The sequence below is a fragment of the Scyliorhinus torazame genome, chromosome 28 (assembly GCF_047496885.1).
Source record: "Scyliorhinus torazame isolate Kashiwa2021f chromosome 28, sScyTor2.1, whole genome shotgun sequence".
Lineage (NCBI taxonomy): Eukaryota > Metazoa > Chordata > Chondrichthyes > Carcharhiniformes > Scyliorhinidae > Scyliorhinus > Scyliorhinus torazame.
The window spans coordinates 9,794,969-9,822,000 of record NC_092734.1 but is presented as its reverse complement, the minus strand read 5'-3'; the positions used below and the strand labels follow the sequence as shown (position 1 = coordinate 9,822,000).

Genomic DNA, 27,032 nt, shown 5'->3' with positions numbered 1-27,032 from the left:
TCCCAGGTCCCTCTGTACAGCAGTATGCTGCAATTTTGTTACCATTTAAATAATAGTCCATTTTGCGGCTATTCATACCAAAATGGATGACCTCACATTTACCAGTATGGTACTCCATCTGCCAGTTCCTTGCCCACTTACTTAAACTATCTATATCCCAGACCGTGTGTCCTCTGCATACTTTACTCTACCACTCATATTACTGTCATCTGCAAACCTTGGCAAATTCCAACTCCAAATCATCTATGTAAATTGTAAACAATTGCGGCCCCAACACTGATCCCCGAGGGACACCACTAGCTGATCGTCAACCAGAAGGCACCCATTTATCCCCACTCTTTGCTTTCTGTCAGTTAACCAATCCTCTATCCAGGCTAATACATCACCAGTAACACCGTGCACCTTTCTCTTATGCAGCAGCCTTTTGTGCAGCACCTTGTCAAATGCCTTCTGGAAATCCAGGTGCACCACATCCACCGGTTCCCAGTTGTCCACCGTGCTCATCATGTCCTCAAAGAATTCCAGCAAATTAATGAAACATGATACACAATCCTGGTGTGGAACTATAGCGCCGTTCCTTCATTGTCACTGGGTCAAAATCATGGAACTTTTGAACAGCAGACAGGTGAAACTGATGTAGTGAAGATGTCCTCAGATTGCTGAAAATGAGGAAATTTTGAGGCTTTGATATAAAATAGTGGTGATAGACTCCTCTTGCACTGCGGACTTAAATGGAGGATTTGCAAACAGCCAATCAGACAGCAAGAACCTATATTTACATAGCATCCCCAAGGCTTTTCGAAGGAGCATTGAATCTGGCAGCAAGACGCACAAGAAGCTGGTGCAACAGATGACCAAAGGTCCGGTCAAAGTGGTTGGCTTTAAGGAATATTTTAAAGGGGGAACTCCAGAGCCCAAGGCCTGGACAGCTGGACACAGGGTCGCTAGTGATGGGACGACAGGAATCCCAAGAGGCCGGGTCGGAGGAGTGCAGAGACCTTGGGAGGTTTGGAGGAGGTTACAAAGTTCGGGAGAGATAAGCAGTTGAATTATTATTATTCGCGCCGCACACTGCGCGAAAGAAATGAAAGTTTAAAAAGTGAATGCGTTAAAAGGTAAGCCAAGATGAGTGCAGTGTAGCTTTAACATAAATATCACGGTTTGGACACTGTCCTGTGGAGAGAAACAGTCCAATTTTGCAGTGTAGGAGGAACAAAGAAGATAAAAGGCACACGGTAGGAAACTTGTCAATAAATGATCCCTGTCTGAAATACCTTTCAGATCCGGTCAGGCGATACAAGATCTAAAGAAAAGTGCTAAATGTAGAAAAGGATTTTACAAAGACCCGAGTGTTAATGGAATTCATATCTGTCCACATCAGGGAACTGCCAGTATGATATGTATTCTGCGAGGAAGTGCGATGTAGAATTGATCAATAAAACTTGTGTAGCACAGTAAAATGTGAAGTATGGGGAAATAGGTGACAGTTTGAAAACAAAATGTTTTGACATTATCTCCACTTGAAAGAGGTTTAGCAGCTAAAGAGATTTCTTGTTGGAAAACATCTATATCCAGATAATGACAGTGAGGGCTGTAGAGTAGAGGACAGAAGGCACGAGAGGCTGACATCCTTTACTCCAGGAAAGAGGGTTGCACAATTCTGAAGGGGCTGGGATAGGATCAAAATGCTTTCACTTGTCGAAAACTGGGGGGCCATTATCAAAGCTCCCCGTCACTAGCCCTGCGTTTAATCACTTCCCTCTTATCCTTGCACGGCAACACAAGAGCAGAGACTGTCCTTGGGTCGTCCTTGAAAACTCGAAAGTCCAACACTGGATGAACAAAGAATAGTTAGTTTATTGTGATGAATGATAACTGTACCCTTAATGTAATGATCCCTTTAAGACTGGGTTTGGAACCCTGGGGGACTCCGCCTCCGGCTCCACCCCCCCCCCCCAGGGAGCCGTATATAAGGTAATGTTCAGTGGGCAGCGTGCAGGGAGCACACTTCTCGGCAGCTGTCTGGTTCTCTGCTAATTAAAGCCTTTGTATTACCAATCATCTCTCTAGAGTTGTAATTGAGGGTATCTCAGTTATTTCAGGGGTTGACTCTTAACTGCCCACTGAAATGGCCCAGAAAACAACACAGTTCAAGGGCATTGGGGATGGTCAACAAATGCTGGCCCAGCCAACGACCCCCACACCCCATGAAAGAATTTTAAAAATTTGCTCTCTTATTTTCTAAACATGCCTCACAGCTGGATAATAGTTGGAAAAATACAGTTCCAATTCAGTTCAGCAAGTCAATAGATTTTCTGAAAATAGGAATGGAACGTACAACACTACTTGGCTAAGTGGAAGAATCAATTTTCCCTTATATTTCCAGCACAACAATTTTATTACGAATTTACAAAATCCTTAAAATGTCTATTTGAATCACGGTATCTGTCATTTTTTATCCAAATGTTTACTGCAATCGGCAGAGAACCGATATAGAATCGCTGACTTACACAAGATGTGACAGCAGTAAATAAATGTGTCCAAACTGCTCGAATATCACAGTCTCCCGGGGGCAGCTCTGAATTGTCCCCTTGCAGTGTCACAGTGGTTAGCACTGCTGCCTCACAGCTCCAGGGTCCCGGGTTCGATTCCGACCTCAGGTGACTGTCTGTGTGGAGTTTGCACGTTCTCCCAGTGTCTGCGTGGGTTTCCTCCGGGTGCTCCGGTTTCCTCCCACAGTCCAACGATTAGGTGGTTTGGCAGGTTAGGTGCATTGGCCGCGATAAAATTCCCCCTTCGTGTCCAGGGATGTGCAGTTTTGGTGGGGTTACGGGGGTGGGGCGGGGGAGTGGGCTTAGGCAGGGTGCTCTTTCAGAGGGTCGGTGAAGACTCTATGGGCCGAATGGCCTCCTTCTATACTGTAGAAATTCTACGATAATCTCCCAATCCAAGATTATCGCCCGATCCGATAATCTCCCAATCCAAAGGGTGGGGCAGCACGGTAGCATAGTGGTTAGCACAATTGCTTCACAGCTCCAGGGTTCCAGGTTCGATTCCCGGCTTGGGTCACTGTCTGTGCGGAGTCTGCACGCTCTCCACGTGTCTGCGTGGGTTTCCTCCGGGTGCTCCGGTTTCCTCCCACAGTCCAAAGATGTGCAGGTTAAGTGGATTGGCTCTGCTAATTTTCCCTTAGTGTCCAAAATTGCCCTTAGTGTTAGGTGGGGTTACTGGGATAGGGTGGAGGTGTGGGCTTGGGTGGGGTGCTCTTTCCAAGGGCCGGTGCAGACTCGATGGGCTGAATGGCCTCCTTCTGCACTGTAAATTCTATGATCTATGACCTTCAGCCGTAAGCAGTGCGGCCTTCCCTGGTGCTCCAGCCTCCATTTTTCCTGGTGACCCCGCCGTGACCTTTCCACTCCCCGACGGACCTGCAACTGGTTTTTTTCCGGCCGTTTGTTTGCTCACCCTCGACAATTTTCTTTGGGGTTTTTTCCCTCCTGTGTCTTCTCAGTGCCTCCTCCGTGCCTTCTCCCTTCTTCTGCCGCCTCTGCGGACCGGGCTTAAAGCCCCAAAATTGCCATTCCCGAGCGGGGGCTCTCCATTGTGCGGCCGCCACCCGCCCGCCGTCACAGGAAGTCCCACTATGATCTATGATCAAACATCTCAGAGACGAGGGTTCACATCACACAGAAAACTTTCTGTCCCGACATGGTGGTCAGGATAATTAAACTAAGTGACGGATAGCTTGCACAATGGACACTATGCTCATGATGGACGTACAGAATGATACAGCACACAAGGAGGTCACTGGATTTTACTGATCACCCAGAAATGCCGACTGACCGTGCATAACATTATGGACACCAGCAAAATGAATGCTGGCCACACTGTATTCAGGAAGTCGGCAGCCAGAAAATGGAAGTTACAGCCACAGCTTTTAAGCATATTTGTAGGACTGCCATTTTTGACCCAGTTGGGAAACACACTATGCACTCCAGAACAAGGAGAACATTTGTGGGTCTACATCTACCAGAAACAGCCCTCTATGCACAAAATGCCAACCATTTTGTTTTGCACTACACTTTTGACCAAATGCATTTTGTCCAGCACAGTTTGTAACTGCCCCTTCATAGGACTGTGCACGTTTTCATTTCCGACTTTGGAGATCGTTAGGTACAACAAAAAATCCCCGTGAAAGAGCCAAGAAATAGCTAGATGCCAGAAAGTGGGGAGAAACTATTGACTCTTTCAGGGCAGGACAGCCTTCCTACCCTTGATCATGGGATCAATTTATCAGTCCTGATAGTCCCAAAAGTTCCGATCTTATTCCATGGAGGCCAACTTAACACAACGGGTTGCTGTGCTGTGGCACTGCTGGGTAAAGGGCTGCAGAATAGAGGAATGCAACACAGGACGTTCGAGCATGTCAATAAACAACTTATCCAGATGATGGGACAACTTTGTCCAACATGCCCCCCACCCACCCTCAGTCAAGCTAACACGTCAAGAAAAAAAAAAAAAAGAGGGCAAAAACAAAATACAGGGGTCAAATTCAGGGGAAACCATTCAAAGCTACAATCCCCAACTTTTTTAACCAAGTAAGGTTTTGAAGACCAAACGTGGGCCCCACCCCCACATGGTGTGCTTTCCTGCAGTGGAGACGGCTCAGAATTGGTCGCTGGTGGAAGTGGAAGTTCCCGCCAGTATCTACGGTGTTTTGGCATGTTTCGTCTGTCCCGCTGACAGGCAGGGACTGGAAAACCCCATCCAATGTCTATCCCTGTTGCATTGTAAGGCAAGGTAGCTAGCCAATGTTCCTCCGTCACCACAGGGAGCGTCAAGTCCTTCTTCGAGGGCCAAGTGTACCGCAAGCACACTTATCAAACTGGAACGCAAATAACGTTCGCGTCTCTTTTTAAGTGAGGGACAAGTCACGGGAAGTTATATTAATCAAATCTCCAATCAAAAGGAAAACAAGCTGCTACTTACACTCTGCTTGTCGCTCACAGAGAATTCTACTTGAAGTTCTGAAATTTCCTGAAAAAGATCGCATTCAGAAGTCATGACGCATGAAACATTAACAACAACAACAACAACAGTGGCACAAGGCCACTGGTTTTCACAGAAGATAAACAGAATTACAGAACACAATCTTCAAACACCCATCGCATTTCAGGTTGGTGGCCGCCGTGCATTTCTGGGATGAGGTGCAGTTGGATCGAAGTCCTGGAACTTGCTCCCTGTGGAAGCACTTTCACCACACAGACTGCAGGGGCTCATCATCACCTTTTCAAGGGCAATTGATGACAGGCAGTAAATGCCAGCCTAGCCAATAGTGTTCATGTCCCATTGATTAATTTTTTTAAAAGCTCATCGATCCATGGTCTACAAGAAACAAGGGGGGGGGGGCAGATGCAATAATTCTTTGCCCCAATATTGAAATCAAAACATGCTGGAGGAATTTGCATCTTCATAGACCTCGTACCACAAGGGTGCAATATATCAATAAAACTCCAGCAAGCACAACACAGCACCTAGTAGTGCAAAGCATTGATTGTTTTGCAACAGTCCAATTCTCATGCTCCCAATATTCTGACAGAAATTGCTAAATGTGTGTCAGTAAGCTTCCCTCATGCACTAGACATTTTTAACATTTTATGTTCGCCATTTTATTGTTTAGATCATTGGAAAAGGGAGGAGTCGGCTATTGAGACTATCAATCTCGCTCCATAATCATGGCTGATCTCATCATGGCCTTAACCTCACTTTCCTGAGTTCTTTAGATGTCTCAATGATGAGATCTTGAGGCTTGTTATGTATAAACAAGAACCATTTTTTGTTGCTCTTTGACTATTTACAGATTTGTGATAGTGGCATGTAGGGTGCTGTCTTTCCCAGAGAGTTCTCCCTCTGCGTCTATTACCAGGAGACTCCATAGATCAGAGACTGTGCGGCGTGATTCTCCAGGCCCACGTTAACCCTTGTTCTGCCAAGCTCCTTTCCGTTACATAGACATGCCGGCACATAATACAACTCGCCCCCACCCCCCCTTACTCTGTTTTCCAAGGAAGGGTCTTCCGTTCCTGCTACGGTGCACCCCCACTGCGGGTTTGCCGGTGGTGAGGGGTGCGTTTGACGGGAAACCCCGTTGACAATGGCTGGAGTAGTCGATCCCACCACCAGCCAACGACAGGCCACCTCCACTGCCACGACCGGTTGTGTGGAAAATCCCTCCCAGGATTTTGTATGTTTTAATAAATTATAGTTAATAAAAAGGGAGCAGCATCATAAAGTTGCCTATCAGCCTACGATCAGAATCATAGACCATCTGGTTTAATAAAAGATCACACAGAAATCTTACACAGAGGTTAGATTTGGATAGAATATACAATACAGATATTCCCTTAGATAACTGGGACAATTGAGAATCTCCTGCAGCAAGTGAGTTAAATCCTAGTGCAGCAAGATCCAGAAGTCAAGAGTGAAGTTGGCCACCTGACAGAGACGTAGATATCAAGGAATCCCTACAATGCAGGAGGCCGATATTCGGCCCATCGAGTCGGTGTTGACCCTCTGAAAGAGCACCCCCACCTTATCCCTGTAAACCCATAACCCCACCTAGCCTTTGGACACGAAGGGACTATTTATAATGGCAATCCGCGGGGTAGCACGGTGGTGCAGTGGTTAGCACTGCTGCCTCATGGCGTTGAGGTCCCAGGTTCGATCCCGGCCCTGGGTCACCATCCATGTGGAGTTTGCGCATTCTCCCCGTGTTTGTGTGGGTCTCACCCCCACAACCCAAAGATGTGCAGGGTAGGTGGATTGGCCACGCTAAATTGCCCCATAATTGGAAAAAACGTATTGGCTACTCTAAATTTATTTTAAAAAAGAATGGCGATACACCTAACCTGCAGATATTTGGATGTGGGAAGAAACCGGAGCAAACCCATGCAGACACTGGGGGAAACTGCAAACTCCACACATGAACCACCCGAGGAAAGGTACTTTTAGATTCCCCAGAGCACTTGCAGTTAGTCTCCAGTCTGGTTTCCGAGACAGATCTCGGCTTTGAATTTCACGAGCACTTCCCACCTTATCACCCAAATCGGGGCGGGCTGCTGTTAAATCCAAGAAAGGGAGCAGATGCAGGAACATTTTCCCCCTCATGTATCCAATTTAATGATAAAATCTATGACAGAAGCCTGGACGATAATGCAAAGCAATGTGCTTGATAAAATTATGTTGCTTAAGGGGATTAGGGGTTATGGGGAGAAGGGAAAGCAGGAGAATGGGGATGAGAAAATATCAGCCATGATTGAATGGCGGAGCAGACTCGATGGGCCGAGTGGCCTCATTCTGCTCCTATGTCTTATGGTCTTTTGACTTCTAATTAACTGACTCCGAGAGTTTACAATCTGTATTGCCTTACACTCCACATTTTCAGATAAGGCGGGTGAAATTTATCTCCACAAGTAGCTGGACTGCTATTCTCGCAGTTTGGAACTGAACGAAGACATTGACAAATGGCAACAATCAATTCAATTTACAAATATGGAACACTGAAGTAGCATCTTCGGCCCATAAGCTTCACACTCGGAATAATGAAACATGAAAGACAGAGAGGATGCAATAAGACACATGACGTTTTTCTTGCTTTTGAGTATCAGTGGAGAATTAGAAATGTCGCAAGCTCACATTCATTGAATTAGCGGCAACTAGACAAGAAACACGTGGCGAGTTGTCTCGTGTTAAACAAGCAACCCAGGGTGGCCAGAAGTTTGAAGTGAAATGTACATTATAGACAGGGGAGTATCTCAGGGCAGTGGTTATAGTACTTGGAGTAACCCACAGATCACCAAATCAGATCCTACATTGGCAGATTGAGAAACATGGTACATGGTACAGGATGGGAACCGATGCAGGAAGTTGGAAGGTAGTAAAACAGGGACAGAAACAAAAGGCAGTAAGGGGGAAAGTGTAAGGCAGAGAAGCCATTGTCAAAAATCAAAAAGGGAGACAGTACAAGGTACAGTGACTGAGGGCAGCTCAGTGAATAGGCCCAGTAATACTAAAAGGAATAAAACGGGAAGTAAAAACATTAATGGTAAGCGATGCGGCAGGTTGTTACATGAAGATATGGGTTCAACGACAAGGAAAATTAGGAGAAAAGTTAATAGAAAATATAACTTAGGAGAGGTTACTGATCGAGGTGTTAAGATTCAAAACAGAGGTAAAAAAAGCCAACATAAGTGTACTTTACCTGAATGCTCGTAGTATTCGGAATGAGGTAAATGAGTTGATGGCGCAAATCATCATGAATGACTATGATTTAGTGGCCATTACTGAAACATGGTTAAAGGATGGTCACGACTGGGAGTTAAATATCCGAGGGTATCAAACTATTCGGAAGGACAGAGTGGATGGTAAGGGAGGTAGTATAGCTCTGTTATTTAAGGATGACATCCGGGCAATAGTAAGGGATGACATCGGTGCTATGGAGGATAAGGTTGAATCCATTTGGGTGGAAATCAGGAATAATAAGGCAAAAAAGTCACTGATAGTAGTCGTCTATAGGCCACCAAATAGTTACATTATGGTAGGGCAGGCAATTAACAAAGAAATAACGGATGCATGTAGAAATTGTACAGCAGTTATCATGGGGGGTTTTAATCTACATGCCGATTGGTTTAACCAGGTCAGTCAAGGCAGCCTTGAGGAGGAGTTTATAGAATGTATCCGCGATAGTTTCCTAGAACAGTACGTAATGGAACCTACGAGGGAACAAGCGGTCCTAGATCTGGTCCTGTGTAATGAGACAGGATTGATTCATGATCTTATAGTTAGGGATCCTCTCGGAAGGAGCGATCACAATATGGTGGAATTTAAAATACAGATGGAGGGTGAGAAGGTAAAATCAAGCACCAGTGTTTTGTGCTTAAACAAAGGAGATTACAATGGGATGAGAGAAGAACTAGCTCAGGTAGACTGGGAGCAAAGACTTTATGGTGAAACAGTTGAGGAACAGTGGAGAATCTGCCAAGCGATTTTTCACAAGTGCTCAGCAAGGTTTATACCAACAAAAAGGAAGGACGGTAGAAAGAGGGAAAATCGACCATGGATATCTAAGGAAATAAGGGAGAGTATCAAATTGAGGGAAAAAGAATACAAAGTGGCGAAGATTAGTGGGAGACTAAAGGACTGGGAAATCTTTAGGGGGCAACAGAAAGCTACTAAAAAAGCTATAAAGAAGAGTAAGATAGATTATGAGAGTAAACTTGCTCAGAATATTAAAAGATAGTAAAAGTTTCTACAAAAAATATAAAACAAAAAAGAGTGGCTAAGGTAAATATTGGTCCTTTAGAGGATGAGAAGGGAGATTTAATAATGGGAGATGAGAACATAACATAAGAACATAAGAACTAGGAACAGGAGTCGGCCATCTGGCCCCTCGAGCCTGCTCCACCATTCAATGAGATCATGGCTGATCTTTGTGGACTCAGCTCCACTCTCCGGCCCGTACACCATATCCCCGAATCCCTTTATTCTTTAGAAAGGTATCTAACTTTTCCTTAAAAACGTTTAAAGAAGGAGCCTCAACTGCTTCACTGGGCAAGGAATTCCAGAGATTCACAGTCCTTTGGGTGAAGAAGTTCCTCCTGAACTCAGTCCTAAATCTACTTCCCCTTATTTTGAGGCTATGCCCCCTAGTTCTGCTTTCCCCGACCAGTGGAAACAACCTGCCCGCATCTATCCTATCTATTCCCTTCATAATTTTACATGTTTCAATAATATCCCCCCGCATCCTTCTAAACTCCAATGAGTACAGTCCCAGTCTACTCAACCTCTCGTCATAACCTAATCCCCTCAACTCTGGGATCAACCTAGTGAATCTCCTCTGCACACCCTCCAGTGCCAATATGTCCTTTCTCAGGTAAGGAGACCAAAACTGAACACAATACTCCAGATGTGGCCTCACCAACACCTTATACAATTGCAGCATAACCTCCCTAGTCTTGAACTCCATCCCTCTAGCAAAACTCGATTAGCCTTCTTAATCACCTGTTGCACCTGCACACCAACTTTTTGCGACTCGTGCACCAGCACACCCAGGTCCCTCTGCACAGCAGCATATTTTAACATCTTACCATTTAAATAATAATCCATTCTACTGTTATTCCTCCCAAAATGGATAGCCTCACACTTGGCAACATTGAATTCCATCTGCCAGACCCTAGCCCATTCACCTAACCTATCCAAATCCTTCTGAAGACTTCCGGTATCCTCTGCAATCTTTGCTTTACCACTCATCTTAGTGTCGTCTGCAAACTTGGACACATTGCACTTGGTCCCCAACTCCAAGTCATCTATGTAAATTGTGAACAACTGCGGGCCCAACACTGATCCTTGAGGGACTCCACTAGTTACAGGTTGCCAACCAGAGAAACACCCATTTACCCCACTCTCTGCTTTCTGTTAGTTAACCAATCCTCTACCCATGCTACCAGTTTACCCTCAATGCCATGCAACTTTAGTTTATGCAGCAACCTTTTGTGTGGCACCTTGTCAAAAGCTTTCTGGAAATTCAGATATACCACATCCATTGGCTCCCCGTTATCTACTGCACTGGTAAGTCCTCAAAAAATTCTACCAAATTAGTCAGACACGACCTACCCTTTATGAACCCATGCTGTGTCTGCCCAATGGGACAATTTCCCTCCAGATGCCCCGCTATTTCCTCCTTAATGATAGATTCCAGCATTTTCCCTACAACCGAAGTTAAGCTTACCGGCCTATAATTACCCGCTTTCTGCCGACCTCCTTTTTTAAACAGTGGTGTCACGTTTGCTACTTTCCAATCCTCTGGGACCACCCCAGTCTAGTGAATTTTGATAAATTATCACTAGTGCGTTTACAATTTCCCTAGCCATCTCTTTTAACACTCTGGGATGCATCCCATCAGGGCCAGGAGACTTGTCTACCTTTAGCCCCATTAGCTTGCCCAATACTGCCTCCTTAGTGATTACAATCATCTCAAGGTCCTCACCTATCATATATTTATTTCCATCAGACACTGGCATGTTATGTGTGTCTTCCACTGTGAAGACCGACCCAAAATACCTGTTCAGCTCCTCAGCCATTTCCCCATCTCCTATTATTAAATCTCCCTTCTCATCTTCCAAAGGACCAATATTTACCTTAGCCACTCTTTCTTATCTTATATATTTGCAGAAGCTTTTACTATCTGCTTTTATGTTCTGAGCAAGTTTACTTTCATAGTCTACCTTACTCTTCTTTATAGCTTTTTTAGTAGCTTTCTGTTGTCCCGTAAAGACTTCCCAGTCCTCTAGTCTCCCACTAATTTTTGCCACTTTGTATGTTTTTTCCTTCAATTTGATACTCTCCCTCACCTCCTTAAATATCCAGGGTCGATCTTTCCCCTTTCTACCGTCTTTCTTTTTTGTCGGTATGAACCTTTCCTGAACACTGAAAGATCGCTCGGAAGGTTCTCCACTGTTCCTCAACTGCTTCACCATGAAGTCTTTGCTCCCAGTCTACCTTAGCTAGTTCTTCTCTCATCCCATTGTAATCGCCTTTGTTTAAGCACAAAACACTAGTGTTTGATTTTACCTTGTCATCCTCCAACTGTATTTTCAATTCCACCATATTGTGGTCGCTCCTTCCAAGAGGATCCCGAACTGTGAGATCATTAATCAAACCTGCCTCATTACACAGGACCAGATCTAGGACTGCTTGTTCCCTTCTAGGTTCCATTACATACTGTTCCAGGAAATTATCCCGGACACATTCTATAAACTCCTCCTCAAGGCTGCCTTTACCAACCTGGTTAAACCAATCGACATGCAGATTAAAATCTCCCATGATAACCGCTGTACCATTTCTACATGCATCCGTTATTTCTTTGCTTATTGCCTGCCCTACCATCCTGTTACTATTTGGTGGCCTATAGACTACTCCTATCAGTGACCTTTTCACCTTACTATTCCTGATTTCCACCCAAATTGATTCAACCTTGTCCTCCATAGCACCAATATCATCCCTTACTATTGCCCGGATGGCATCCTCAAACAACAAAGCTACACCACCGCCTTTACCGTCCATTCTATCCTTTCGTATAGTCTGATACCCTTGGATATTTAACTCCCAGTCGTGACCATCTTTTAACCATGTTTCAGTAATGGCCACTAAATCATAGTCATTCACATGATTTGCGCCATCAACTCATTTACCTTATTCCGTATACTACGAGCATTCAGGTAAAGTACACTTATGCTGTTTTTTATGTCTTTGTTATGAATCCTAACACCTTGATCAGTAACTTTTCGCAATTTATTTTTCCTCTTGCCCTTTCTCCTAATTTTCCTTGTCTTTGAACCCATATCTCTACATAATAACCTGTCACGTAACCTGCTGCCTTGCTCTCCATTAACCATTATACTGTCCATAGCTTTACCCTTCCCTTCCCCCCAACTTGCTAGTTTAAAGTCCTGGTGACCAACCTATTTATCCTATTCGCTAGAACACTGGTCCCAGAATGGTTCAGGTGAAGACCGTCCCAACGGTACAGGTCCCTCCTGCCCCAGTACTGATGCCAATGCCCCATGAAATGGAATCCCTCTTTCCCGCACCACTCCTTTAGCCACGTGTTAACTTCCCTAATTTTCTCAACCCTATGCCAATTGGCACGTGGCTCGGGTAGTAATCCAGAGATTATAACCCTGGAGGACCTGTTCTTTAATTTAGTCCCCAGTGTTTGATAATCCCCAAACAGGTCCTCTTTCGTGGTCTTACCTATGTTGTTAGTCCCAACGTGGACCACAACAACTGGATCCTCCCCCTCCCTCTCCAAAATCCTTTCAAGCCGATCAGAGATGTCCCTCACCCTGGCACCGGGCAGACAACATACCATGCGGGACTCTCGATCTGGCTGACAAAGGATGCCATCAATCCCCCTAATTATAGAATCCCCTACAACTACCACTTGTCTTTTTGCTCCCCCCTCTTGAATGGCTTCCTGTATCACGGTGCAGTGGTCAGTCAATGAATCCTCCCTCATCCACACAGGGAGCAAGTACCTCATACCTGTTGGACAAGGTCAAGGGCGGAGGCTCCTCAACTCCTAAACTCAGGATCCCCCTACCTGCCTCCCTTGAGGATATGGCTGAGGAACTGAACAGGTTTTTTGGGTTGGCCTTCACAGTGGAAGACACAAATAACATGCCAGTGACTGATGGAAATGAGGCTATGACAGATGAGGGCCTTGAGAGGATTGTTATCACTAAGGAGGTAGTGATGGGCAAGCTAATGGGGCTAAAGGTAGACAACTCTCCTGGCCCTGATGGAATGCATCCCAGAGTGCTAAAAGAGATGGCTAGGGAAATTGCAAATACACTAGTGATAATTTACCAAAATTCATTAGACTCTGGGGTGGTCCCGGCAGATTGGAAATTAGGAAACGTGACACCACTGTTTAAAAAAGGAGGTAGGCAGAAAGCGGGTAATGATAGGCCAGTGAGCTTAACTTCGGTAGTAGGGAAGATGCTGGAATCTATCATCAAGGAAGAAATAGCGAGGCATCTGGATGGTAATTGTCCCATTGGGCAGACACACCATGGGTTCATACAGGGCACGTCGTGCCTAACTAATTTAGTGGAATTTTTTGAGGACATTACCAGTGCGGTAGATAACGGGGAGCCAATGAATGTGGTATATCTGGATTTCCAGAAAGCCCTTGACAAGGTGCCACACAAAAGGTTGCTGCATAAGATAAAGATGCATGGCATTAAGGGGAAAGTAGTAGCATGGATAGAGGATTGATTAATTAATAGAAAGCAAAGAGTGGGGATTAATGGGTGTTTCTCTGGTTGGCAATCAGTAGCTAGTGGTGTCCCTCAGGGATCAGTGTTGGGCCCACAATTGTTCACAGTTTACATAGACGATTTGGAGTTGGGGACCAAGGGCAATGTGTCCAGGTTTGCAGACGACACTAAGATGAGTGGTAAAGCAAAAAGTGCAGAGGATACTGGAAGTCTGCAGAGGGATTTGGATAGGTTAAGTGAATGGGCTAGGGTCTGGCAGATGGAATACAATGTTGACAAATGTGAGTTTATCCATTTTGGTAGGAATAACAGCAAAAGGGATTATTATTTAAAAGATAAAAGATCTGCTGTGCTAGTGCATGAATCGCAAAATGTTGGTTTACAGATGCAACAGGTGATTAAGAAGGCAAATGGAATATTGTCCTTCATTGCTAGAGGGATGGAGTTTAAGACTAGGGAGGTTATGCTGCAATTGTATACGATGTTAGTGAGACCACACCTGGAGTATTGTGTTCAGTTTTGGTCTCCTTACTTGAGAAAGGACGTACTGGCACTGGAGGGTGTGCAGAGGAGATTCACTAGGTTAATCCCAGACTTGAGGGGGTTGGATTACGAGGAGAGGTTGTGTAGACTGGGACTGTACTCGTTAGAATTTAGAAGGATGAGGGAGGATCTTATAGAAACATATAAAATTATGAAGGGAATAGATAGGATAGACGCGGGCAGGTTGTTTCCACTGGCGGGTGAAAGCATAGCCTCAAAATAAGGGGAAGTAGATTTAGGACTGAGTTTAGGAGGAACTTCTTCACCCAAAGGGTTGTGAATCTATGGAATTCCTTGCCCAGTGAAGCAGTAGAGGCTCCTTCATTAAATGTTTTTAAGATAAAGATAGATAGTTTTTGAAGAATAAAGGGATTAAGGGTAATGGTGTTCGGGCGTAAAGTGGAGCTGAGTCCACAAAGATCAGCCATGATCTCATTGAATGGCGGAGCAGGCTCGAGGGTCCAGATGGCCGACTCCTGCTCCTAGTTCTTATGTTCTTATGTAGGTACACTGCCTCAAAGCTGGCAAACGAAGCGCAGAGGCCCTGCCGGATTTCGGATCTTGCCGGATTTTGAACTGGGGCGGCCGGAGCCAAGTGGGGTCAATGGTCACTCGCAGAGCGGGAATAGACTGGTGCGCGAAAGGGCGAAAGTTAACTAATCAGACCCACACTGCATCAGTGCAGTGCCCATCAAATCGTCCAGCTAAATTTTTTCCCCCCTCCCAATTAAAACTGATGCTTGGCACATTGCGAATACATCGGGTTTTCAGACATGTCCTGTTTTGAGACACTGCGCCGGAGGAAATTGCAGTCTGGCATTGTAATAAATAATTATCAAAGATGCGAGCTGAATGAAAAACCCAACAGATTTACTGACATGCCAGCAGGTTTATACCTGCTTCACCCTTTGGTCATTCCATCAAATCACCTTCTGAATGCGTTTCGTTTAAAACCAGCTCTTTATACATTTTCTTTAAAAGGCTTGTGAGTTATTAAATATTGATGACGTGAAGCTACAGCGAACCATGGAGTCCATGGCTTCAACTTTGAAATACATTAACCTCTTCACGCATCGCATCCGCCCACCCCCGGCACACTGGTTCCTGTTCTTAAACCAACTCCATTTCAAAAAACTTTCATCCTCGTCTTCAACCCCTCGCCAATTCCCAATCTCCTCAAAGCCCATAACTCGGAGATCACTCTACTCCTCCAATTCCGGCCTCTTCAGGATCTTCAATTTTAATCACCCTGATCAGCCAAGCCTGGAATCCCCTCAGCGAAGCGTCTTGGGGCAGGTCGCGATACCAGAGCCACCAAGTAAATACAAGTGGTGATGAAATCCTAGAATCAGGCTAGATAGATTTCTTCCCAATCCTCCCACATGCTGCCTCATTTCAACCTGTCCAACACGGTTGCATATTTCTTAATGCATTCCCCCCTCTGGCTACAGGCAACAGGACAATTGGTCACCAATATCCCTTTTGTATGGCGGGGGGGGGGGGGGTACATTTGAATATTAGGAATGTACGCAGAGGATAAAGGGGACAGGAGAGAAAAAGGAACCGATGAACATCCTTGTGGGGGTTTTGCACAGACTGCACAACAGTGGCATCCCACAACAGCTATTGAAAACTTAAAGCTAATATGGTAAAGTTTAGCCATGCAAGGCCATTATTGAGCCAAACGTACATGGACATTATTGGCCATGAGGAAATGCAGGCTAAATGAATGATGGAAATCACACGCCGAGCTAATCCAGTGTAAAATACAACTGAATTACTACAAGGCACTTGTGGGAGTTCATTACTGCCAATTAGTGGACATTTGTTTTTCTATCAAATTGATGACTATTATTCACTGCAAATCATCAGTTTCTAAATTGGCAGTAATTTATTCCCGAGGGCTGAATATTGCTTAATTAATAGATTCCCAAGATAAATCACTGCACCCTGCAATGAAACCTCCATTAAGATGCAAGGACTTGTGTTCCAATACAGCACCTCCAGACTTGCCAAGAGCAATTAAATTACCTCTCTATCCAGAGGCTGGCGAAGCCACACAACTCCCGTCTCACTTTCCACCGCAAAATGCTTGCTGGCTTCTTCCCCAACAACACCAAACACAAGCGTATCGTTGTCCGGATCCCTCGCCCACAGTTTAGTAATGGAGGAACCTACAGGGGCATCAAAAGAAAATAATTAGCCACCAATTGCATAACATCTTAAACACGATAAGAGGGTGGTTGGTGTTCTGCCTTGGGAGAGTGAGCGTGAGACTTGCGTGAGCAAGTGAAAGTGAAGGGGAGCGGGGGAGGAGCGTTAGCAAGAACAAGTGAAAGCGGAGGGGGGGGGGGGGGAGAAGAGACTGAGAGCAAGAACAACCGAGAGCAAGAGCAGGAGTGAGCGCGAGAAAGAGCAAGCGCGAGAGCAACCGAGTGTGAGAGAGCAAGCAAGAGCGTGTAAGAGCGAACAAGAGTGTGCAAGAGCGAGCGAGAGCGTGCAAGAGCGAGAGAGAGCGAGCATGAGACAACATGAGTGAGCACGAGCAAGAGCGAGCACGAGCGTGCAAGAGCGAGCATGCAAGAGTGAGTGCGAGCGTGCAAGAGCAAGCACGAGCGAGAGAACAGGAACTAGCGAAGGCGTGCAAGAGCGAGCGGAAGCAAAAGAACAAGAGCGTGCAAGAGCGAGCAAGAGTGAACCAGAGTGTGCAAGAGCGAGCCTGAGCGTGAAAGAGCGTGCAAGAGCGAGCCAGACCATGCATGAACGAGCCAGACCGTGCAAGAGCGAGCCAGAGCGAGACAACAAGAGCGAGTGCGAGTGTGCGAGAGCGCGAGCGAGAGAACAAGAGCGTGCAAGAGCGAACGTGAGCGAGAGAACAAGAGCGAGCACAAGAGCAAGCAAGAGCTAGTGCGAGAGAGAGCCAGCATGAGAGAGCCAGCGCGAGAGAGCGCGCGAGGGTGCGAGAGCAAGGGCGCGAGGTGCGAGAGAGAGCACGAGCGTGCGAGAGAGAGCGCAAGCGTGCGAGAGAGTGTGAGCGTGCGAGAGCGAGAGCGTGCGAGAGAGAGCGAGAGCAAGGGTGAGAGAGAGAGCAAGGGCGAGAGAGAGAGCAAGGGCGAGAGAGATCAAAGGCGAGCGAGCGCGCAAGAGAGCGAGCGCGCAAGAGAGCGAGCGCGCAAGAGAGAGCAAGCGCACAAGAGAGAGCAAGCGCACAAGAGAGAGCAAGCGCACAAGAGAGAGCAAGCGCACAAGAGAGAGCGAGAGAGAGCTCGCAAGAGAGAGAGTGCACAAGAGTGAGTGTATGAGAGAGCGAGCGAGGGCGGGAGCGAGGGCGGGAGCGAGCGCGGGAGCGAGGGCGGGAGCGAGAGAGAGCGAGGGCGGGAGCGAGAGAGAGCGAGGGCGGGAGCGAGAGAGAGCGAGGGCGGGAGCGAGAGAGAGCGAGGGCGGGAGCGAGAGAGAGCGAGGGCGGGAGCGAGAGAGAGCGAGGGCGGGAGCGAGAGAGAGCGAGGGCGGGAGCGAGAGAGAGCGAGGGCGGGAGCGAGAGAGAGCGAGGGCGGGAGCGAGAGAGGGCGAGGGCGGGAGCGAGAGAGGGCGAGGGCGGGAGCGAGAGAGGGCGAGGGCGGGAGCGAGAGAGGGCGAGGGCGGGAGCGAGAGAGAGCGAGGGCGGGAGCGAGAGAGAGCGAGGGCGGGAGCGAGAGAGAGCGAGGGCGGGAGCGAGAGAGAGCGAGGGCGGGAGCGAGAGAGAGCGAGGGCGGGAGCGAGAGAGAGCGAGGGCGGGAGCGAGAGAGAGCGAGGGCGGGAGCGAGAGAGAGCGAGGGCGGGAGCGAGAGAGAGCGAGGGCGGGAGCGAGAGAGAGCGAGGGCGGGAGCGAGAGAGAGGGAGCAAGAGAGAGGGAGCGGGGGAGCAAGAGAGAGGGAGCGGGGGAGCAAGAGAGAGGGAGCGGGGGAGCAAGAGAGAGGGAGCGGGGGAGCAAGAGAAAGTGCGTGAGAGAGCGCGTGAGAGAGCATGAGAGCGCGTGAGAGAGCATGAGAGCGCGCGAAAGAGAGAGAGCGCGCGAAAGAGAGAGAGCGCGCGAAAGAGCGAGAGCGCGCGAAAGAGCGAGAGCGCGCGAACGAGCGAGAGCGCGCGAACGAGCGAGAGCGCGCGAACGAGCGAGAGCGCGCGAACGAGCGAGAGCGCGCGAAAGAGCGAGAGCGCGCGAAAGAGCGAGAGCGCGCGAAAGAGCGAGAGCGCGCGAAAGAGCGAGAGCGCGCGAAAGAGCGAGAGCGCGCGAAAGAGCGAGAGCGCGCGAAAGAGAGAGAGCGCGCGAAAGAGAGAGAGCGCGCGAAAGAGAGAGAGCGCGCGAAAGAGAGAGAGCGCGCGAAAGAGGGAGAGCGCGCGAAAGAGAGAGCGCGCGCGAAAGAGAGAGCGCGCGCGAAAGAGAGAGAGCGCGCGAAAGAGAGAGAGCGCGCGAAAGAGAGAGAGCGCGCGAAAGAGAGAGAGCGCGCGAAAGAGAGAGAGCGCGCGAAAGAGAGAGAGCGCGCGAAAGAGAGAGAGCGCGCGAAAGAGAGAGAGCGCGCGAAAGAGAGAGAGCGCGCGAAAGAGAGAGAGCGCGCGAAAGAGGGAGAGCGCGCGAAAGAGGGAGAGCGCGCGAAAGAGGGAGAGCGCGCGAAAGAGGGAGAGCGCGCGAAAGAGGGAGAGCGCGCGAAAGAGGGAGAGCGCGCGAAAGAGGGAGAGCGCGCGAAAGAGGGAGAGCGCGCGAAAGAGGGAGAGCGCGCGAAAGAGGGAGAGCGCGCGAAAGAGGGAGAGCGCGCGAAAGAGGGAGAGCGCGCGAAAGAGGGAGAGCGCGCGAAAGAGGGAGAGCGCGCGAAAGAGGGAGAGCGCGCGAAAGAGGGAGAGCGCGCGAAAGAGGGAGAGCGCGCGAAAGAGGGAGAGCGCGCGAAAGAGGGAGAGCGCGCGAAAGAGGGAGAGCGCGCGAAAGAGGGAGAGCGCGCGAAAGAGGGAGAGCGCGCGAAAGAGGGAGAGCGCGCGAAAGAGGGAGAGCGCGCGAAAGAGGGAGAGCGCGCGAAAGAGGGAGAGCGCGCGAAAGAGGGAGAGCGCGCGAAAGAGGGAGAGCGCGCGAAAGAGGGAGAGCGCGCGAAAGAGGGAGAGCGCGCGAAAGAGGGAGAGCGCGCGAAAGAGGGAGAGCGCGCGAAAGAGGGAGAGCGCGCGCGAGGGAGAGCGCGCGCGAGGGAGAGCGCGCGCGAGGGAGAGCGCGCGCGAGGGAGAGCGAGCGCGAGGGAGAGCGAGCGCGAGGGAGAGCGAGCGCGAGGGAGAGCGAGCGCGAGGGAGAGCGAGCGCGAGGGAGAGCGAGCGCGAGGGAGAGCGAGCGCGAGGGAGAGCGAGCGCGAGGGAGAGCGAGCGCGAGGGAGAGAGAGCGCGAGGGAGAGAGAGCGCGAGGGAGAGAGAGCGCGAGGGAGAGAGAGCGCGAGGGAGAGAGAGCGCGAGGGAGAGAGAGCGCGAGGGAGAGAGAGCGCGAGGGAGGGAGAGCGAGCTCAAGCAGACTATGTAAGCATTTTCTCAAACCCCAATCAGAGAAATCATGAGTCAAGGTCTTAAGACAAAAGAGAAGTAGGCCTTTCGGCCCATTGCGTTTGTTCTACAATTCAATGAGATCATGATAATCCTCAACTCCACTTTCCAGTCTTATCCACATAACACTCTATTCCCTTACTGATCCTCATAACATTCGATTCCCTTACTGATTAAACATCAGGCTATCTCAGCCTTGAACATACTTAACAACCCAGTCTCGACAGCTCTCTGAGGCAAAGAATTCCACAGATTCGCTGCCCTCAGAGAAGCAATTCCTCCTCAGCTGTTTTAAATGAGCAATCTGATATTATCCCTCTCGTCCTCGACTCTCTCACAAGGGGAAACAACCACTCAGCATCTACCCTGTCAAGCCCCCCAAGATTCAACAATGTCACCTCTCATTCTTCTAAACCCCAATGAGTCCAGGCCCAATCTACTCAACGAAAATCCTTCCATATCCGCAATTTTCCACCCTCGCGTTCGGCAGGCACCAATGATTGCGGGGGTGAAGAATCGAGGGCGAGTCTCAGAATGGCTTTCACGTTGGCAGGATTTCCCTGCTCGATTGCCTCCATCCCCCAATGACATTCGGGCTCTCGCCATGCAATGACAGCAACCCCATTTAACTACGGTTATTGTACCAGACTAGACCCCAATTTATGTTAGGATACAGGACTAAACCCCAAAATCTTTCCATTTGTAAAACTGCCCATTACAGGTCAAAAGTCACTTGTAAATAAAGTTAGCAAACACAGGGAGACATACTGTACCATTGTGCGGCGAGACACCGTTTCAGGCACAACCTGAAAACCGTTCTATCAGGCTAAAACAATCCTACAGGCAAAACTGCTTACTACAGACATGATTTCTCATTATCTGTATCCCACTATGTGCCATGACCTGCTTAATTAGGACTAAATACCACGCCCCCATAAATTATCTACACTCCGGGGAATCTCCAACAATCATAACAATGTTTTCATTTGGTTAGCAATGCTGCTTCACAACGCCAGGGACCCAGGTTCTATTCAGGCTTTGAGTGACTGTCTATCTGGAGTTTGCACTTTCTCCCCGTGTGTGCGTGGGTTTCCTCCAGGTGCTCTGGTTTCCTCCCAGTCCAAATGAGGTGCAGGTTAGGCTGATTGGCCATGCTAAATTTTCCCACAGTGTCCAAAGATGTGCTTAGGTGGGGTTGAGGGGTTAGGGTGGGGGAGTGGGCCTAGGCAGGGTGCTCTTTCAGAGGGTCGATGCTAACTCGATGGGCCGAATTGCCTCCTTCTGCATTGCAGGAATTCGATGGTTCTATCTCTCTGTAAACAAGCAAATGGTTAAAATTAGACATGACCTCACCTTTCACAACATCTTATTTGCAGCTTTAGCAGACACACGTCTGGATACCTTAATCTAGGTTCTTAATAACATTACTGCAGCCAATATATATGTAGAAATTTCCAACATTCACATACACTTAGTGGGACTCCTTGCTGTATCTTCCCCCATAGTGAATTCCACGCCACCCCCCCCCGCCCCAAACGACCGGCGCACATCACGTCAGCCGTGTTGACAACAGGTTTTGACAAACAGCTGACTGGCAAATAAACCCACCAGGGACGCTGTGATGAATGTAATAAATTCATATATATTTCGTATTTGTGGCAATGTTATTAAAAACCCTGGTTTTAAATACATACAGGCAGCGTGCCCGCCGAAGCTGTAATTAAAGAGTCATAAAAGGTGAGGTACTTGTTCAGTCCAACTCCTTACTTGGTTACAGATAAAGGGCTAATGGAACATTGCTTATTTTTTGGATGGTTCCTGGGGTGTTGATAATTTATTAGGGATTGTATTTAGTCCTAGTTAAGCAGGTTATGGAACCTAGTGGGATACAGATGATGCAATTAATGGGAGAAGCCAGGTCTGCATATAGTTTGCAGTCAGTTACAGGATTTTAAGTTGAACAGCAGTTTTCCCAAATGCAAGGTTAAGCAGAACTGCCCTCGAAAGAAACTCTCTCTAAAAGTCCCAACGCAGATAAGTAACCTGTTTTGTGAACTTTATTTACAAGTGGCATTTGAACTGCAATGGGTTGTTCAATTGGAATTAGTGGCAGGTGTAAGTTCAACCTTTTCCTTTTTCTGAAGACCTGTTTAACTACCGATTGTAAAGCTATTTCTTTGATGTTAATATGGTCAATTCAGTGTTTAAATTAAAGTTTGCCTCAACATAATAGATACCTCTTGGCAGAAGGTTCCTTTCCTCACAGTCTTAAAAATAGAAAATATGGCTTGGGGTTCTCACATTATTCAAGCTGAGTTTCCAGTGCAGCACTGAGGGAGTGTGACCTGACCAAAGATACGGGATGGAATAGGATTCTCCCTCCCCCGCAAGTGAAGTCTCGGGTGGGAGGGAGAAAGGGAAGGTTGTCCACCAGCTGCCTTTTCCCATCAGATTTTCCAGCACTTTGACGAATAAAACCAATGGGAGTGGGGGGACCCATAATGGCATGCTGGCAGGTGGGGGGGGGGGGGGCAGCAGATAGAGGCGAACGCAGATGGAATATATATCAGCAGGAGCAAATGCAGTCAATTCAAGGAGCGGACCATTCCACAGACCACACAGCACTGGTTCTCAGGCTACAAGAGGTGCACCTGAAGCCAAAATGACCAATGATGCTGATCCAAGCTGACACTTGACTGGTCCGCTATGCATTGGACTGCACTCATTGCTCTGTCAGTCAGCAAGAGCCATCCAGGGGTGTCTCAAATCAGAATTACTGACCGATCTCAGAAGTTTCACTGTATGATAAACTGTACTCGCTGGTAATTCCATAACATTATGCTGCTGAAAGAAAATAGCAATCAACAGACTGGATTGCAATCAGCACCAAGCGAGGACAATAGCAGAAAGCTTATTGCCTTTGAAATCGTGGATTTCAATTAGCCGTGTTTCTATTTAACCCTGTACTCTGATGTTAGATGAGCTGGCATCGAGATATTATAGAAGCTTCAAAGAAATTTTCTATTTTGGAAAATCCTTTTGCCCTTCTCTCGTTAGCAGTAATCGCAAGTATTAAAGTCCCAGTGAGTGTCAGTGTGGACAATTCATCTATTGTACTCGCTTCCCAGGGTGCTGCATCCAGTCCATTGCAATCTGTTGTTAAATTTGCCGTAATGATATCCTGACAAGAATTCCTGCTCCTCGAAGAAGCCCCGACAGCAATGTCAAGTGCGGCCGGACGAAATCTGCGACTTGTGATTTTACTCTTCAACCTCGAGGGTCTAAATCGGAGAAATACTTCACAAAAACTTCACCCACCAGAAGGCCCAGTCCGAGCTTCAGTATTAACAACTTGTATTTACAAAATGCTGTTACCATAGCAAAATGTCACAAGGTGCTTCACAGAAGTGTCAAATAAAATGTGACACCAAGACATTTAAGTGTTGAGGAAAACAATGAACATGGTTCACAGGAGCAGCTCTAACCATTTTAAAGCAGTCAAGACTTTTTAAAAAACTATTTTTCCACCTTACTCTCCCTGGCAATAATTTTGTGTTTATAAATTTAGAGTACTCAACTTTTCCACCCCCCAATTAAGGGGCAATTTAGCGTGGCCAATCCACCTGACCAGCACATCTTTGGGCTGTGGGGGTGAGACCCACGCAGGCACGGGGAGAATGTGCAAACTCCACACGGGCAGTGACCCGGGGGCCGGGATCGAACCCGGGTCCTTGGCGCCGTGAGGCAGCCGAGCTGACCACTGCGCCGCTCTCACCGGCAATAATTAACTAAGAGCGGATGGATGTCCCTTAGCAGATAGATACCGAAAATTAATGATGGCCCCCATCCAGACACCTGCCGTCCAGCTGTTGACAAAATGCCAGTGGAAGCGATTGCTCCCACTTTGGCAATGCTGCTACACCAGTACCTCAGGCTAATGCTGTGGGAACAATGGTTCAAATCCCACCTTGGGCAGCTGTGAAATCGGAATTCAAATAATCAACAAAAGCACTTGAAATTGAAAGTTGGTTTCAGTAATGGTGACCATGCGATGATCCATTGTCTTAACTATCCAAGTGGTTCACTAATGCCCTTTAGGGAAGGAAACCTGACCAGCAGGCGACTCCAGACCCAGGTGGTGCTCGGTTGTTAACTGCCCTCCAAAATGACCCAGCAAGCCACTGAATTCAAGGGCAAATTGGGACGGACAAAATATGCTGGCTGTGTCAGTGACACCCACATCCCATGCAAGAATAAAAAACACTCCTGTGTTAAATGCACTGCTAGTGTTTCCAGAGGAAGCCAGCGTCCATTAGAATAATAGGGAAGCATTATTTTATGCCTGCGAGTGCTGAAACGCTCTTTGAAAGGTCACCCACACCCCCAAGAGTGATACCTGGCCAATAGCGACGTCACACTAAGATGATTCTCCCCAACCGGCTCCACTCAATTTATTTGCTGATGGATCAAGGCTGTTGACAGGGAAGCGAGGAAGAGCGATGATGAAGGAGAAATAAACACACCGAGTGGAAGTTTGTTTCCAGTGTTGAATTTTTATACATTTATCTGCTTAATCAGATCAGTATGGAGCCCTTCAACACTCCCAGGGTCTCCCACAGCAGGAGGTTTCACAGCAACTCTACACGGAAGTCTTGCAGGGCATCTGTGTCTGAAAACACCTCGTTAATTCAGAACGAGGATAAATACAAATTAAATTAATTACATTGGAGGTAGATCATTTATAAACTCCAGCAGAGATCTCCATGGGCACACCACTCCGACACTGAAAACTGATGCTGCAAAAGGAGGAATTTGGAAGGAGCGTCTGGACTGGTGTTTTGCAGGCCTCATCACCAACTGAAATTCAAGATTTGTTACATGCTTAGTCTGCGTTACACGTCCATGAATTTCCTACATGGCAAAGTTAAGTGACTTGGATTCATAGAATCAATCTTCACAAGTTGTACCTTTTGTTAGCTCTGTGGTGATGCAATCCACTTAATCCCACTGTCCTGGAATGGAGAGTAGGTCTTACGAGGAAAGGTTGAGGGTGCTAGGCCTTTTCTCATTAGAACGGAGAAGGATGAGGGGTGACTTGATAGAGGTTTATAAGATGATCAGGGGAATAGATAGAGTAGACAGTCAGAGACTTTTTCCCCGGGTGGAACAAACCATTACAAGGGGACATAAATTTAAGGTGAATGGTGGAAGATAGAGGGGGGATGTCAGAGGTAGGTTCTTTATCCAGAGAGTAGTGGGGGCATGGAATGCACTGCCTGTGGAAGTAGTTGAGTCGGAAACATTAGGGACCTTCAAGCAGCTATTGGATAGGTACATGGATTACGGTAGAATGATATAGTGTAGATTAATTTGTTCTTAAGGGCAGCACGGTAGCATTGTGGATAGCACAATTGCTTCACAGCTCCAGGGTCCCAGGTTCGATTCCGGCTTGGGTCACTGGCTGTGCGGAGTCTGCACATCCTCCCAGTGTGTGCGTGGGTTTCCTCCGGGTGCTCCGGTTTCCTCCCACAGTCCAAAGATGTGCAGGTTAGGTGGATTTGCCATGATAAATTCCCTTGGTGTCCAAAATTGCCCTTAGTGTTGGTGGGGTTACTGGGTTATGGGGATAGGGTGGGGGTGTTGACCTTGGGTAGGGTGCTCTTTCCAAGAGCCGGTGCAGACTCGATGTGCCGAGTGGCCTCCTTCTGCACTGTAAATTCTATGATAATCTATGATTAATCTAGGACAAAGGTTCGGCACAACATCGTGGGCCGAAGGGCCTGTTCTGCGCTGTATTTTTCTATGTTCTATGTTCTATGTCCTGCAAACATCTTAGACTCAGAATCGTACAGTGCAGAAGAGGCCTGTTCCCCTCAATTTTTAATCCAACTCTCTTTCTGAAGGTTACAACTGAAGCAACTTTCACCACCGACATGCTCTGCACTGTTCCTGCAGGTGGGTCAGTTCCCTCATTGGTGTTCCTCCCTCCCATTGATGTAACAGCCCAAGAACTGTGCAATTTTGGCACAACCGTCACAGATTTTAATCAGAGAATTGTTACGGCACAGGAGGCAGCATTTGGCCCATTGGCTTCCCCAGCTCTCCAAACAGGTAGCCTGGTTTAGTGCCATCCCCCTGCACTTGAACGCCTCTATTGAATAATTCCAACTGAGTTAGCAGTGCGACCAACCCGACATCCTATTTCTGCCGTTGCTTGCTTGCTCGCACTGCTTTGGGCTCATTGACCCACGGTTCAGCTCATTGACCCAGGTCTCAGCTGACACGCTCTACTCCAACCGTTGATTTAGTAGCTCCCACTTCCGACATGCAGCACCTTGTGTTTTTCTGTACTAATCTTTAATTGCCTTCAATACCGGATGTCTAAAATTCCTTTCAAAAATATCACAAGGGCGGCACGGTGGCGCAGTGGTTAGCACTGCTGCATCACAGCACTGAAGACCCGTGTTCGATCCCGTCTCTGGGTCACTGTCCGTGTGGAGTTTGCACATTCTCCCCGTGTCTGCGTGGGTCTCACCCCCACAACCCAAAAGATGTGCAGGGCAGGTGGATTGGCCACGCTAAATTGCCCCTTAATTGAAAAAAAATAAAATTGTGTACTCTAAATTTCTTTTTAAAAAGTTACCACGGATTTTCAGAACGAACAATATTTTTTTTCTCGTTCAGTGGTGACCATTGATAATGGCCCACTCCACATTCTTGGTGAAAGAAAACATTTCAGAGGTATTTGCAAAGTTATTACACACTCAACTCTCAAAATAGGATCAAGGACTTAAGCTACATTCCAGAGCCTCGCAGTTTAGATCTCGGAATCTGACATAGCAATATGCTCATCCACTATAGCAGCCGAACTGACCTTAATACCCTACAATTGGATTGGATTTGTTTATTGTCACGTGTACCGAGGTACAGTGGAAAGTATTTTTCTGCGAGCAGCTCAACAGATCATTCAGCACATGGGAAGAAAAGGGAATAAAAGAAAATACATAATAAGGCAATGTAGCACAATCAATGACTCACAAGACGAGATGAGGAGGAGTCAATCGATGGCTTTATTACGCAGACTTGTTCCCCAGCAGCACAGTT

General features: G+C 47.6%; 1 protein-coding gene across 7 annotated transcripts in view; it reads right to left on the bottom strand.

Moving 5' to 3' along the window:
* The window catches only part of cdh23 (cadherin-related 23), an 815,609-nt gene that overhangs the window by 623,822 nt on the left and 164,755 nt on the right, over positions 1 to 27,032 (bottom strand). For all 7 annotated transcript variants that reach the window (XM_072491426.1, XM_072491427.1, XM_072491428.1 and 4 more), the window contains exons 4-5: positions 16,413 to 16,555; positions 4,990 to 5,037 (exon numbers count right to left, since the gene is read on the bottom strand). In XM_072491426.1, coding sequence (XP_072347527.1) covers positions 4,990 to 5,037; positions 16,413 to 16,555 — 191 coding nt within the window. The remainder of the gene's footprint in view (positions 1 to 4,989; positions 5,038 to 16,412; positions 16,556 to 27,032) is intronic.